Raw genomic sequence first — 15091 nt, forward strand, 5'->3', positions numbered from 1 at the left:
CTAGGCACTGTAACAGTGGCTAGGGCAGACACCAGCCAGATATCAAAGTGGCACCTGGTGGCGGTTCTTATCTACATATGCTGTGTGTGAGGCAGGAGTGAGGGTGCAGAGATGCGCAATAGGGACAAAAAAACTGGCCTGTGGCATTAGGGAGTGCAGAACGCAGTTTTGCTACACTTTACCACGTTTTCCCACGCTTTCCTGTGACAGTACACTACACACCTTTTCTTTTGTTGAAGGCAGTGTGTAGCAAGTGACGCACAGGGCTGAGATTCTGCTAGACATTTGCTGTGGGCATGCGTCACTGCACTTGGCTCAGGCAGATGCAAAGGCATGGGATAAAAGGCCGAACCAGTTGAAAATTTGGCCCCCTCAAGCCCGAAGTCCACAAGCAGTTGCACCCTGCATTCGCGCGGCTTTTCGTCGACTGTAGGAAGTGCAGAGCAGGCTAAGTGTGCAGTGCCCTGGTGTTACCATGTTACCATCGGAACAAGCAACAATTATAGCGAGAAGCACCGGTAATATGCGAAGCGTTTCCCAAGCAGGCGATAGCATCATCGGCGCTTATTGCAGTGTTATTGTAGTGTGTAAGCTAGTAAAACTACAATTTCTGAGCACCTGAGCAAGAGCAGATAACATTTAAGATACAGAGAGCCCAACTTGCGTTTCATGCCAAGCAAACGAGCAGAACTGTTTGTACACAGCTAAGTAAATGACCGCAGCGTGGGGCTGCAGTTGTCCTAATCGTCGCATTTCTGGGGGACTTCTAGTCACGTAGGGTTTTGCCAGCACGAGCCCAAAGGAATGCATATGTTCGACTTACACACGCACACATGCAGCGGACAAGCTGTCGTACTTGACACTTTTCTCTGCTCCTTTCGTGCCACAAGCTTACTCTGTAGCGCCACCTTGTGATAATTTGAGTTTAAATATTAAGCCGACTAATAGCGAGCAAAAACTCTGTAGCCAGCGAAAGAACGCCACTCCTTTCACGGCGCAGATAAGCAAAGGCATGCACGCAAGCTTAGTGGATCACTAAGATAGCGTACTAAGCTGAAGGCTTCCGAAAAGAAAACACGGAAAATGCATTTTATTTCGAGCGACCGCCATCCACGATGTGCATGCAAACTCCTCAACGCAGCCATCAGCTGTTCAAAAGGAATTGAGAAAAATATTCATTGCTTTGTGCTCAAGTAACCTTGCTTCACATGTATGACCTAATATTCTGCAGTGTGTATTGTGCGAGTTGAACCAATGTTTTTGGCATTTCGTCTCATTGCGTGGTTGCAGTGCGGTGAAGCCAATGCGTGAGGTCTAAGTGGGCTGCATCTCGTCGAGAACCTGTCGTATTTTGCGGCATTCCACATCTAGCACTTTGTCTTCAGGCTTAGTGAGGGAGTGTAGAGAGGGTGGTCTCGCTCTCATTGCAGCTCAAGTGGTCGCTGTTTGTTTGTTTCGCAATCCACCGTGTGTTTTGCTGGCAATATGCTGCGCCATGCACCTTTGTTAGCACCCTCTGACGTCACTCTGCCATGGGTTAATACCTGGCCACCTTACCATGCTGCGATCATGAGAGCAGAAGCTTAGAAGGCTAGTAGCTCCTTTGTCATGTAAGCATTAAAGGGAAGCTGAAGAGTCTGTTGTATTAGAAAAGCCACGGGTACCTGGACGGGGGCACCTTATAATCAGTGAACGTATCATATATTTCGATTCTGTACCTAGGAGCGACATTATCAGTGACTGAAAATTCACTGTTGCTCCTCCCCATGTCACACGCTAGGCGTGCCAGCGGTAGCCGATGCTGGGTAGCAGCGAGCGGAAATTAGTTGTATGATGTCAACACCGGGGCCCTTCTCTTTCACACTTCCACCAGCCACGCTCGCTTCTGTGCATTCGGCATTCGACTGAGCATGGGATTGGCTGCGATGGCCTACCATTTTCTTGATTTTCTCATAAAGCTTGCTAAGATCATAAGCTTACAAGCTTGCATGTCCAAGTGAAATGACGGTCTGATTATGCCAGTGCTCCGTGCAGCCTTCTGTTGTACAGCCACCAGCGGCCACGATAACGCTGACTTTCTGTGCTACCCACCAGAGAACATGCCTGCAGCTCAGTCTTGTTGCTTTGAAAGGGGACAATTTCAAACTCTTGCTAATAGTGCGCAGCTCGGATCACTTTCGTGGCAGTGATGCATGCATCAGACCTTTTAGCTAATGTGTCCACTGGGGTTATTACCAAAATCTATTTGGGAGTCGAACGCACTTTACCTCATGAAGTCTAAATTTTGCGGGATGTTGCTACATGAGGAAAGGAAATGTCATTCATAATAGAGCTTTTCCAGCAACATATTGCATATGCGCCTTGCCTCCTCACCACCGTTCTCGTAAGGTGAAGCTGCCATGCCTGTTCATCTATGACAGGTGTTTTCTCGTGCAACGAAAGACTTCGAAATATTTTAGGTGCAGTGTTAGCACCTTCTAGGTTTATGCAGACACGTACGTAGTTAGCCAACCTGAACCAAAAGAGAAGATGCGGTCTGGTTCACCTGCATCCTTGAATCGGAAATAAGTGGAACAAATGCCACCCTGAAAGCATAGTGTACTGAAGGTGTGACTGGACAGAGAGCGCACACTTGCTCAGGCTACATGATGCCGACGCTGCTCTGAACTATTTTCCCGAAGTATAGCCAAGCCAACGGTGCACAGAAATTTGCACTGCACTGGGAAGCTGTCTCTGCACGTAGACAGTGTTAAGTCTGTTTAAAATCCGAGAGGTGTGATTTTGCCGAACTTCACGCGGAGTACATTCTGCAGCAGATGTCACTGAAATTCATCGTATGATGCTGCATGAATGACACTGAAGTCAAGTGTCGCTTGTTTAAAACAGCTCTACATTTGCTCAGATTACTGGTTACAATAATATCGGCTTCACTCAAAAGACAAGCTCATAACCGCCTATGTTAGGCGCTTTCATGAAGAGAAGTTCACGAAAAAAGATTACAACACGAAGTTTAAGTTAACGGGCATTTTTATATCTTGCCTTCATGAATATACGGTCGTGGTGGCCAATATCGAGCCCATAACTCACACTGAGCTGCAGAATTCTGTAGCCGCTGATCCATGGTGGTGGGTCATGTATTGTGTAAGATGCCCTTAAACATTACTATTCCGTTACAAGAACCCCTAAGGGAAAAAAGAATGTAATTGAAAAGACGAGCAGGATGCGACCACAGTCGCTCCCTGTCTGGTAGATGAAACGCGTTCTGCCCTAAAAATTTTCATCAGTGTAGCTTGGCCATCATCTCACTACTTTCGCATGCAGGCTTTTTCCAGCTGCTAAGCTTGTACAAAAGCTATTGAAAGCACACACACGTGCTAACTTCCTACTAATGTGCGACGGTATTTCACATCCTTTCCATTATTATAATTAAAATTAGAATTCTTTATTATAATTAATCCTGTGTGGTTGTCTGGGAAGTGGCTACTAACCTGTTCTCTACTTCACGCAGACTGTTTTGTGATGTTTCCATCTGTAAATGAATTATGTTTTTGGAAAATCCACCTTTTGTATTGACTGTTTAAGGAATACATATGTGCTTTCTTCTCTGCAACAGCTGAGAGGTGCTTAAAAAGAGATGTACAAGTTGCTTTATTATTCATTGATTTAGTCTTTGGCTTTGACAGCAAGAGCTTGCAAAAACATCTTTCATCTTGTACAAATAGCTTTTCTCTGCAGTCATCATAATTTATTATTATACCCTTGAAGGCCTCAGGTGAGGCATTACATAAGGGGAGAGTAGCACATAAAAATAACATAAATATAGATAGCCAAAATGGAAGCAGTAATCAATCAAAAGCACTCAATTAGAAAGTTACAGTTAAATGACGAAGGCGCTGTCATGAAAGGGAAGTGGTAGCAGCATTTTGTAGTGTAAGGTGACATATTAGACATTCGTTAAATCAAAGGGGATCCTGTTCGGTGACAACATGTTCGGGAAGCTGATTCCACTCTTGTATTGCAAGTGGTAAAAAAAAAATTGAAGGTATTATTTGACCCATGTAAATGCTGGATGATCATGGAGTTGGAACTAATAGGGTGACGTGCGAACTGGTGGTACTAGAAGTAGTGTCTCCCGTAGATAACATAGCGATAACATGGCAGATAAGATAACAGCATCTTGACATGGTTTTCATATTTATTCCAATAGCTTGAAGCTTGTACATTTTTGCACTGTTATAACAGAATGCTCATGACAAAGCCCGCAGTTTATGACTGACATTCTCACACAATGTTTATTTTAATTTATTGCCCTCATAACTGTAGAAACATAATTAATTAGGAGAGAAATTGCAGATAGGTCTCGAAACACATGACTCTGGCTTACACTGGGTGAGGATATTGGAATAGCCCTCGGAGACACATATATTGGCTTATGTTTCAGGAATATTAACAAATGAGGTATCTTGTGCATTTTTGCTGCAAGAAATGTGGTTAGCTCATGCATTTCTTTCGAAGATAACATAGCAGAAAGCTTAACAACCTACATGTCACTGCGAAGTAGCTGCGGAAACAACATCTCATACTTTGTGTTCTCTGCCATCTGCATCTTTTCTCAAAAATATACAAGTATCTGTGACTATTCCATGCAGTGGGGCTTTATTAGCACCCTTAAAAATCTCCAGCTCTAGATTGGCAAGGACAGTGGTTCCCCTTACTGAGAGATTTGAAGTGCTGATTTTGTACAAAAGCTTTACCTGTCAGACATTGGAAGTCATCGTGTGTATACTGGTGGGCATATTTTTTGAAACATCAATGTTGTCTTTTGTATATGATCAGAGTATTACATAGTGAGCTAGTTGCACATGTGATTTCAGTCAGGGAAGAATGTATTCATTTATATTCTATGATGTCAGTTTGTCCTTATTGCTTTGAACTGAGCTTGATTGGGCTTGAGTTATGTTGGATCAAATTATTTTTCTCATTTTGATGGTCATACTGTGATGCTTTCTTTATACAGGCCAGGTGGATCCTCTCGGAGGGCTTTGGAGGAATCATGACATTCAGTCTCAACTGTGACGACCACACAGGAGCTACATCTCCGGAAGGTGTTCGATTTCCACTTCATAAGAAGATCAAAGAGGTCGTGGAGCAGGGGCTTAATGCTTAAGAACTAATATTCTGTGATGTAAAATTCTTTGAAGGTGTGCACGCGTTGTGTTCACAGCTTTCATGGAATCAAATTTGAAGCTACTTACTTTGCTGCTGTCAGGTTCTTAAGAGAGTTTCTCTATTCGGCAATGTGGAAACTGCTAGATCTGAACTTTGTCTTTCTTACCTGCTGCAGTCTAGACCACAATGCTTTTGCAATGTTGTAACAGGTTTTTGCTATACATTTTGCTCTCGGCAGCTGGTTCAGTGAAACGAAACATTTATTTCGAAGAAAAACTCTAGTGCTTCTATTTATTTGCTGATTGTTCAGTGCAAGGCGTATAATGCAAATGTAATATAAATTACGTGCTACATATCTTTGTATGACCAGTTTTGATGCAGTCAATCCCAGATATTTCAGATTACTGTTTATATCGAACAGCTGGAACATCCTCTTAAAAATTCTATCCAAAAGTATAGTGCAGTTGTTCACATTTATCGAATGCACATTTAGTGAAATGTTTGATATGTCGAATGGCATCAGGGCTAGTGGCGCTTCTCCAAACGGCGCTCTCGCAATCGCTTTTCATGTGCAAAACAGGGTGGGCTGCGCGACTGTGGATATGCCTGTTGGCAGCACCAGCACTACAAAATTGTGTCACGTGGTGAACGAAGGGCGTGCTTGAGGGTAGCCTTCGGTCTCTTGTACTCATTTTCCATGCAACATTGCTGTCATGCGGAGACACCGTCATCTGGTACACCTCTTTTCATGCAATGAAGCCTACCTGGCTGTCCGAAGGTCAGTGGTGGCCCTCGCCTGGCATGCTTCACTGCCAAACGTGTTGCGCAAACCAGCTGTACCTTAATTTTAGTAAAAAGTCACTTTATTTATATAGTATGATGCTAACAGGATTAGACCTCTTATGCTAGGCGTGGCCATTTCCAAAGCATTGTCCGCTGCAGCTTCTGTGCAAAGCAAGCTAAGCCTAGGGACACCTAACGTGCGTTGTGCTGCCAGTACGCCTACGGGGTGCATGTCGCTCGCGCAGGTCCACTGTATTCTTACTTCTAGGTTACACATAGCTTATCTATTGCCATGTTTTATATTTCGAGCTATTTCGCGATCCCCTTCGAGTTTGATGTATCCAAAATTGACTGTACTTATATTCAAAGTCCTCTTCTAATAACCACATCTTTTCTTCATGTCGCATTCTCTTTGTGATGATGGCCTCCTAGTTGATCATGTTATAATGTGTAGGTGTGAACTGTTTGTTGTCATTTACCTCTCATTGTTTTTTAGTTGGAGTTGGACTTTTCAGTTTAAGCTAGTAAAAAAAAAATGATAGAAATACGCTTAAATCAGTTTTCAAAATTCAGTTTTGACCGAAAAAGGTCAGCGTTCTGACATGCACGCTGGAGCCACCTGGCTACTGAGTAGGAGTTATTAAAAGGAAAAAATGAACAAAGTTTGCAAGGCAGGGTCGTTGTATGACGTTGGCACCATTGGATTAATGCACTTGTGTGTTTTGAGTCATTGCTGTGCTACCTTACAATCTTCTGCAGACCAGGAGTCTTCATCTCTTTGCTGTCTGCTAGCAAAACACTGTTTGGTCTCTGTCACCACACACTTAGAGCAGTTACATGGCTGAGTAGGTTTCTTCTCTGCACAAAAATACACTGTCGTGAAGCTATGGTCGAGCATCTAAAAAAGTAGGATGTTCTCGCTACCGCGGCAGTTCAGCAGTCATTCCACACACAGACCACATGATGCCCTGCCCTCTCGCTCAACCTAACGCACCAACTTAATGCTATTATGGCAGCCCAGTTCTTGTAGGTTTTTTATTTGGCTTTCGTTTTTATTTGGCTCCTCATTTTGCTTCTGCTACTGTTTTTTCATTGATGACGATGCTTTTTTCTACTAGCGCAGCTCTAAATAAAACCATTTGTGCAGTAACCACTGGTACATGGACTACTCGTGCCTGCAAAAACAGCAAAAAAACTTAATCACATAGAAGTACCACATTGTATTACCGGAAAAAAGCAAAAAAAAACGACTGTTCTGAAATAAACACCAAAAGAAGACCACTAAATTTGCAAAAAATAAAAGCAAGAAACTCCAACCCCTGTTTAAAAGCTTGGACATATCCCAGACTACATGGCATATGTGCGTATGGTCGTTTTGTAGTATTTGCTCATTGACGTGGTCTGACATGCAAGCCTTTAGTTTAGTGGGCCAACATTAACCAGCACTGCCCCGCTGCAGTGACTCAGTGGTTAAAGCGCTCGGTTACTGAGCAGGAGGACCCAGGTTCAATCCTGGCTGTGGTGGCTGCATTTCGATGCAGCCAAAATGCAAAAAGTGCTCGTGTTCCCTTGCGATGTCATTGCACATTAAGAACCCCGGGTGGTCTAAATTAATCCGGAGCCCTCCACTATGGCGTCCCCACCCCGGGACATTACTATTAACCTCACAGTTTACTATTAACCTGCACTGCAGCTGTGGTGGCTCCACACTCACCTCCCTAGCTTCATGACAGCCTGCATTTCTTTGTTCATGTTTCACAGCTCATAAATTACCATTGAAACTTATGACGCTGGTTAACCTGCCTGTAAAGCAGCATCTGATACCATTTTTTAACCAACTGTCCGTCCATTAACAAACAAAAAAGGGAAGCACATAGGCTTTGTCACTGAATGGCTAGTACAGGAGACTAGAGGTTCTGGAGACTAGAAGATATATTACTGGCGGACAAGTGCTTGGTCACATTTTATTTGCACAGACTGGAGTTTTTGTGACATGAGTACTGCTGGGACCAGAAGTTCCTTGCAAGTTCATGCTGAACTAAAGTGCCTTGATGCCAGCATCATTGTTCATCGTTGACGACGCCCATTATTCAGTCAGGAGGAAACATTTGCCTAAAGTAAGTAAGCGAGAGCTGCCGCGGTGGCTCAGCGGTTATGGTGCTCAGCTGCTGACCAAAAGACATGGGTTTGATCCCAGCCGCGACAGTCTCATTTCAGTGGAGGCAAAGTACTATTGACCCGCGTACTGTGCGATGTCAGTGCATGTTAAAGTACCCCAAGTGGTCGAAATTATCCGGAGCCCTCCACTACGGCGTCCTTCATAGCCTGAGTCGCTTTTGGACATTAAACCCTATGAACCAAACCAAACCAAGACCTCACCGCCTCGCAGCAATATTATACTACCCCTTGCTCCATAAAGCCAAAAATTCTGTCTTCCACAGCATCATGGAAGCATGAGACTGCTCTTGTGCCCCCAAAACGGCATAGGTGTCCCCACCCTGAATAACAGCACTGAAATTGGGGCACCTGATGTCGAACACTGGTACAGTGCACATGTGGGTCATGTATAACATGCTGGCACCTTTATTTCTTGCGTTCAGTGCAGCAAACCATTAATTGGCAGTATCTGTACAAGCTGCCACTAGCACTGCTGGGGGAGGCTGCAGAATGACACAGTGACAGCAGCTGTGTTATTCGAACTGTGCAGTGGTTCTCCACGCCAATTAGAGCCAATCAAATAGTAATGTCGTAGTCTGTATCATCCTGTAGTACTGCCCAGCCCCACTCATTGCTTGGAAACTGTCAAAACAACCTTGATGGCTACTTAACACAGATAGTGCCAAGCAACAGCACCAAATTCTGAAAAAAATGTGATGAGCATACCAGCAGGTCGCATGAGGTGCACATGCACACCACGGTAGTCTGGAAATGTTTCGGGTGGCATGCAAGTGCGTTTCTACATGCACTTGCAAGGCTCTCTTTTACTAGAAGTAGTACATGTAGACGAACTGTTACTAGAAAAGGAAGTTGTACGACACAACCTGTCCTAGAAGGTGCATTGCCTTGTTTAAGGCCAACTTGGATTTCTGCTCATGATTTATGTTTGTGCGGGTGTACTGAAAAGTGGTGCCATTTCAGCAATTGCTAAAGTTCTGTTTGTTAAAAGGCTGTTGACACCAAGTTTTTGCTTGCATATTTTCTTCTTTAAAATGATGCGTTAGACATTAGTATACATGGATCACCGCATCAAATTTGCCTAAAAGCACTAAATTTATAACTGAATTTCTTCTTGACATTGTTTCGTTTTTGGTTTCATCAACCAAAGGATGGCTGTGATATGTAGTTGACCTTTTGGTCTTGTGAGGCACAAAAAAAACGACTGTATAACTGCTGATGCGTCTATTGTTACCACTGCAATGCTTGAAGCAGGCTGGTTTAAAATTAAAACTATGTATCAGCGTTTGTATTACATGTTTTCTTCGAGCCTCGCGTCACCTAAAGGTCAACTATGTGTCACAGCCATCGTTCGGTTGATGAAACCGAAACAGCATGAGAGAAGAAATTCAGTTATAATTTATTTAGTGGTAGCAGGCAAATACCATGTGGTGATCCATGCACTCTAATGTCTAACGTATCTTTTGAAAAAAAAACGCGCTCCTAAAGTCAGGTGTCTATAGTTCTTTAAGAAGGGGCGTGGCTTTGGTATCCCAAAAAATAGGCGAAAAATTGATTTTTTGATAATTGCTGTATGTATACGCTTGTATTTCTTATTTTTTATGCTGTCCCGAAGTTTCTTTGCTGAAATTGACCGGGGAGTGCTCTAAAAAAATTGTTTCGTGAACCGCGGTGGCTGTGCATTGCAGTGAGACGCTCGAACAGTGGGCGTTTTTCTTTGTTACAGTTTACTGCCTAGATAATCACCTTGCGGAGCAGATTTATTCACGACTGTTTTATCTATTTTGACCCCATTTCTTTTGTTACGCTCTTAGGACTGTAGTGCAGGTCAAGACATTGTGTTTTTCACATTCATGAATTTTAAATTTCTTGTATGAAATTTTATTCTCACTCTAGATATGTCAATGGGCACTGCATCGCAAATATTTAAAACCATAATTTGTGCTTTGCAAAAAAAAAATTTTAAGAATGTCTTGACCTGCAGCACGCCAGTAGGAACGCAGTTAATGTTGAACCAACCTTCTGTCACATTTTATTAACTTTGCATCCTTGTCACAAGATTCAGAGGAAAATATATATATTAATATTACAAAACAATTTTCTGCAGATATAGCAATGAAATTTTGTGAGAGTCGTCATAGAGTTATATTTATTATGCTAAAAAAAATTTCATGCAAATGCATCAAGAAATAAAACATTTTTGCTGAAAGCCGCATCCCCCCCTTAAGCTTTGCCTAAAATAGTACTGCTTGCAAGTACTGCTTGTAAGCAGTGCTCCTAAGCAGTACTTGATGCTACTCATAAGTGGTGCCGAGTATGCATTCTAATGCAGCACAAAAATAGCCTGACATATGCACTGATTGTTAAATATTTCTGGTTATAAAGGTTTGGGAATTTTTAACTAGTGCCTGGTGGTTACACTCTGGCTCATCGCTGAGAAACTGTACAAGGTGTTAATCAGCTTCTTTACGCACTCCGATGTTTCCCAAATGAAGTGCATTGAACCAAACACTCAGGATTTGGTTCATTAATAAGAAATTCATTTACTCAGAGCATAAGAGTTGCACAGGCACTTTGAAATGTTTTATTAACAAATATGCAGAGTATAGCACAAGAATCAACAACAAAAAAGTCATTTTAAAGAAAGAGTGGTGAATGATGTCTTGAATTGATCTACTGTTAACAGCAAATTGGCAGTGTTGACATTGTCATAGATGCACACAAAGAAGGAAGAAAAAATGTCAGCAACATTCTATTGCGATTGCTTGATTGCTGGCATATTTTCAGCATTGAGACTGGTGGCCTGCTTTCTGCTGTTCACATACAGGCTTTTATTTATATACACATTGGCTTTCTTGCACTTTTTGTCACTTTTTTACGTAACCAGTGGTGCAGCAAAGTTACGGTGTGACTAGCTTCAACTTCATCTGGTGAACAGGCTTTTGCTACAACACTTAGTTCGCATTAACATGTCTTGCTGTTGGCTTAATGCATGCACACTCAGTGGCAGTTTTTATGTGTACTATAAATGCAAAACAAAGGAACACAAGCAACATGAGGCCTCTAGTCAGAAGTCCAGGTGAAACACCAACACATTCAACAAAACAAGTGTGCTGTGTTTTCTTAAAGCAGTGGCCCTCAGTCTGAGGTCGCTTCACCTCTTGGCTAGAAAAAAAAAAATGCTGGTGAACAAGGCAGTGAACGTAGGAAGAAAGTTTACTATCTTGCTCAAGGGACCAAAACCTGCCGCCTGCAAACTTTGCAACGAGAGACTCTTGTTCTCAAGTCGCCTGCCTTGAGCGTCTGCGGGTCTGGTGGTCTGAACATATCTTGGCGTTCAATCGTTGCCAGCCAGTAGCTGTAGGCTGTGGTGTAGTAGTTGCAGCGACCATGGCCGTGACACTCAATGAATGGGTTAGGCCGGAAGTCTTCGAGACAGGAGCCTGGTGAAACCAATGGCTGGCCACTTCCTTCTGCTCCTGAGTCGGTGTTCTGGAAGGTTATTGAGACAAGTTGTTACAGGGCAGAATTATTATTTTGTTGATGCTTTGATGCATCTCTCAGTGTTCTTTGTGCTTATGAACAAAGGTACTTGTGGTTAATTAATCAGCCTTTAACCACAATAAGAATAAGAAAGTCAATAAGAAAGTCACATTTTGTGAGAAATACCTCGTGTGTTCTGATTTTCAGTAAAATCTTAACAACCTAGCAGCTGCTTCATGTTGTAGACAAATTGCACTGAGCATTGCAAGCATGTTCAGAATATGCCATTAGAAATGCAGTGAAGCACACTAGCAGAGTCTTTGTCGCACTCATTATGCTCATATTGGGTACTATTTAAAACAAACGTGCTTATGTTGCTTCCTTTACATCTCAGGAAAAAATTGATTTGGTGAGTTGTACACTGAGTTTTTAGTTATGTCCACTGACACTTTGGTGAGATTTAGTTTAGTTTGAGGTGTACAATAAATAAAAAAATAGATGATTAATTGGTTAATAGACATGAGGGATATTGCTAGAACACCAAGATATAGGTAGCCAAGTGCTTTTATGCACATTAAATAACTGATACTCTCTTTGAGATTGGTTATAATTTGCCCTTATGCTGGGCATTCTGCTCATTTGATGAGCTGATGAACTCCAAAAAATATATGAAGGTATTTATTTGCAAATTAATAGCTGCTAACATTGAGACATTTCTTTTATCTGTTTTGCTTTTGTAGCAGTATTTTTTGTTTGAACATGCATTTTATTTGGTGTTGAGCCATATGTAATCATAACATCAAGGCAATGCAGACATTGGCATGCCCTCTTACCATAAAGAAACTGTAGCCTGACCAGATGCCGTCCCAGCCTTCAGGGCACTCTGGTACTTCCAGAGTCTGGCTATGCATGGCTATTACCTGCACATGAGACAATCACAAAGCATAAGTAAGTATGTTGATTTTTATGTTCAGTTTTGTTACATTATGCTAAAAGTCTGAACATTTGGGACCAATGCACAGAAAGCCATTTGCTGCATTCAGGATTTTTCACAGAACAATCATCTTGGTCTTCACTTAGGTATTGTTTATGTTACAAATTTTTGTGATACAAAGCCACCTGGGCAAAGAAACTGTTGCGTGCTGTGTTCTCTGGAGCATTTTATCAAAACCACATTTTATACAGGGTGCAGCTGATTCTGTTTAAGCACTTTTGGGTATCTTGACAAGCACTATAGTAAACGTTGCAGGATGTTGGCTGCTATGAGCACATGCTGCAATCAGGCCAATCATTTAAAATGTTACAAATTCTTATCTTTTTCAAGAAATTCCTGACAACTTAGGCATTCATAACCTTTTAAAAACTCATCTCTCACTTCATTGAGGGGTTATGTAAACATAGTTTTTTGTGGTGCTTACGTTTTATATTGTATATTATTGTTTCCTGTTTGCATGGTACATTCACTGGTTGCATTTGTCTTGTGGTGCATTCAGCTTAGCTGCACCTGTGAAGCTTTTTTTCTCCCATTTTTCATACTGGGGTGTATTTCAGTTGCCTGCAGTTGTCTGGACAGAAACTGTACAGGTGCACTGCTCTCTGAGATTGAAGAACTCCTTGGTGCATGCCAGCTGAATGTACCATTAGTTCACTTCTTTTACTGTGGAGCTGACATTGTATATACCAACGTAACTTTGCCCAAATTGTTGTAAATCCTTGCTGTATGCCTTACTTGTATCATCTGTACAGCATAGGGCAAAGCAATATTGCCTCATGTTTATTTTGATTCTGTAACACTTGCATATGAAGCTGCACTAGTTGGGTAGTAAAGCGGATATCCATAAAGAGTTCATGTGAGATGTGCTTCAAATGCACTTGGTGCATGTAGTGGAAGTATAACTTAATTTGTTAGCTATATACACTGTCCAGTCATGGACAAAAATTCTGCAAGGTATGCAATTGCAGACATACATTTATTTATGCTTTGCCTCTGCTGGTATTTGTTGCAGCGGGTGTAGCATGCATGTCCCCTTGTGCTTCGTGGCTTTTCAACAAAGTGTATTTCCTGACCACGCAGAAATAAATTGTTTTCCGCAGTTCTACACCCTGTAAACTTTTGTTCTCTACTGTACATTATGTGCATGGCTACAGCAGGTACTATTTGCAAGAGGAGCAGCAGAGGACTGTCTCAGTGTACTACAGACTGATGGGTTCTTATGGTATCTTAAGTAAATTCAGCAGTTAAGGCTTTTTACATCCAGTGCCTCAGCCCTGTTACCATAATCTCTTATTTGTAGCCATAAAGGAAGAACTTTAGTTTAAACAACATATGACATGTGCTGCTGACTTGGGTGCAGGCACCATATTTAGGTTATATGTTTGTTCATTATAGTGAGGTGCAAGACATTGGTAAACACAGTTAAGTTGCCACGTGGAATTTCCCAATTCATGGTAAATAATTTGTAATCAAATTTCCTCTGTCATGTTGTTTCAGTTATAGTTTCAACAGCCAAACAGTAGCTATGACTAAAGCCCCTTCCACGATTCTGCGAAAAATCTTGGATTTCAGCATTTTTGGTGAAATTTCAGCATTTTATGCTGTTGTTATGGACATCAATATGAATGACAGTACACTGCGCTGTTTTAGGCTACTACGTTTCCCGGTCGATATGTTTTTTTTTTCTGCGGTCTATGAAAAACAGCGAGGTTCTGCTGTGCTAATCTGACCTTAGCTTTAATGTATTCTGAGAGAGCATTAAATCTTCCAAATAAATACATGGATCCCCAAGTCATACTGGCCTAATGAAAGCATTGCAGAAATTCTGGAAATTTTGGACGTTACGAGGTTCAAGAAATTACTGAGGGGCTGTCGTTGCAAAATTTGGGCAAGGACTGTACACTGCCCGGTTTGCGCAGCATATGGGAACCTATGCCCATGTACTTGCTTTTGTGCATTAATTGTTTGTTCCTGCTGAACACATTATATTTAGCAGCGGTTTCTCTATTTATTCTTTTTTTTAAAGAAAAACATTCCAATTCCCCCTTTCTCAACTTATGCCTCATGGCACGCTTCTCGAATAAAAGAAAAAAATTCGATTGGCAATCGTCTCTTTTTTTTACCAGAAGGCATTGCAAAGTTAATTCTTTTTCTGAATGATGCACAGTAATAAACTCCGGAGACTGTATTGGCATCAACGTGAACACAATTTGCTGCAACTGAGGAACGACAACTGTGGATAGCATGCATTTTTTAGACAAGGGACGAGCAACATCTTAAACCACTCCTGTCTATAGCAAATCTTATATAGTAAGAGGGTATGGTTAGTGACGCGCTATAAGCTTATTAAAAGAAGTCCATCAGAAGAACAGTGTAGGGGTGACTTCGGAATGAATAGAAGGTGGAAAGGAAAGACTACTCAGTCAGTGATTTCCATTATCGCCACTCTTCCTGCATCGAAACGCAAATGAAAGAAAACTAGATGCG

General features: G+C 41.9%; 1 protein-coding gene and 1 pseudogene across 3 annotated transcripts in view; one reads left to right on the plus strand and one right to left on the minus strand.

Annotated features, from left to right (window-relative positions):
• Positions 1-13709, plus strand: part of LOC149353190 (chitotriosidase-1-like) — a 30034-nt gene extending 16325 nt beyond the window's left edge. For both annotated transcript variants that reach the window (XM_089582400.1, XM_089582399.1), the window contains one exon: positions 5018-13709. In XM_089582400.1, the coding sequence (XP_089438526.1) occupies positions 5018-5167 (150 nt within the window). In that variant the 3' untranslated portion in view covers positions 5168-13709. The remainder of the gene's footprint in view (positions 1-5017) is intronic.
• Positions 10689-15091, minus strand: part of LOC149353191 (uncharacterized) — a 55599-nt pseudogene continuing 51196 nt past the window's right edge. Inside the window, exons 39-40 of the transcript XR_016290929.1 lie at positions 12444-12530; positions 10689-11619 (exon numbers count right to left, since the gene is read on the minus strand). The product of XR_016290929.1 is annotated as an uncharacterized LOC149353191 (transcript). The remainder of the gene's footprint in view (positions 11620-12443; positions 12531-15091) is intronic.

This window comes from Amblyomma mixtum, chromosome 3 (assembly GCF_055824585.1).
Source record: "Amblyomma mixtum isolate Tamu chromosome 3, ASM5582458v1, whole genome shotgun sequence".
NCBI lineage: Eukaryota > Metazoa > Arthropoda > Arachnida > Ixodida > Ixodidae > Amblyomma > Amblyomma mixtum.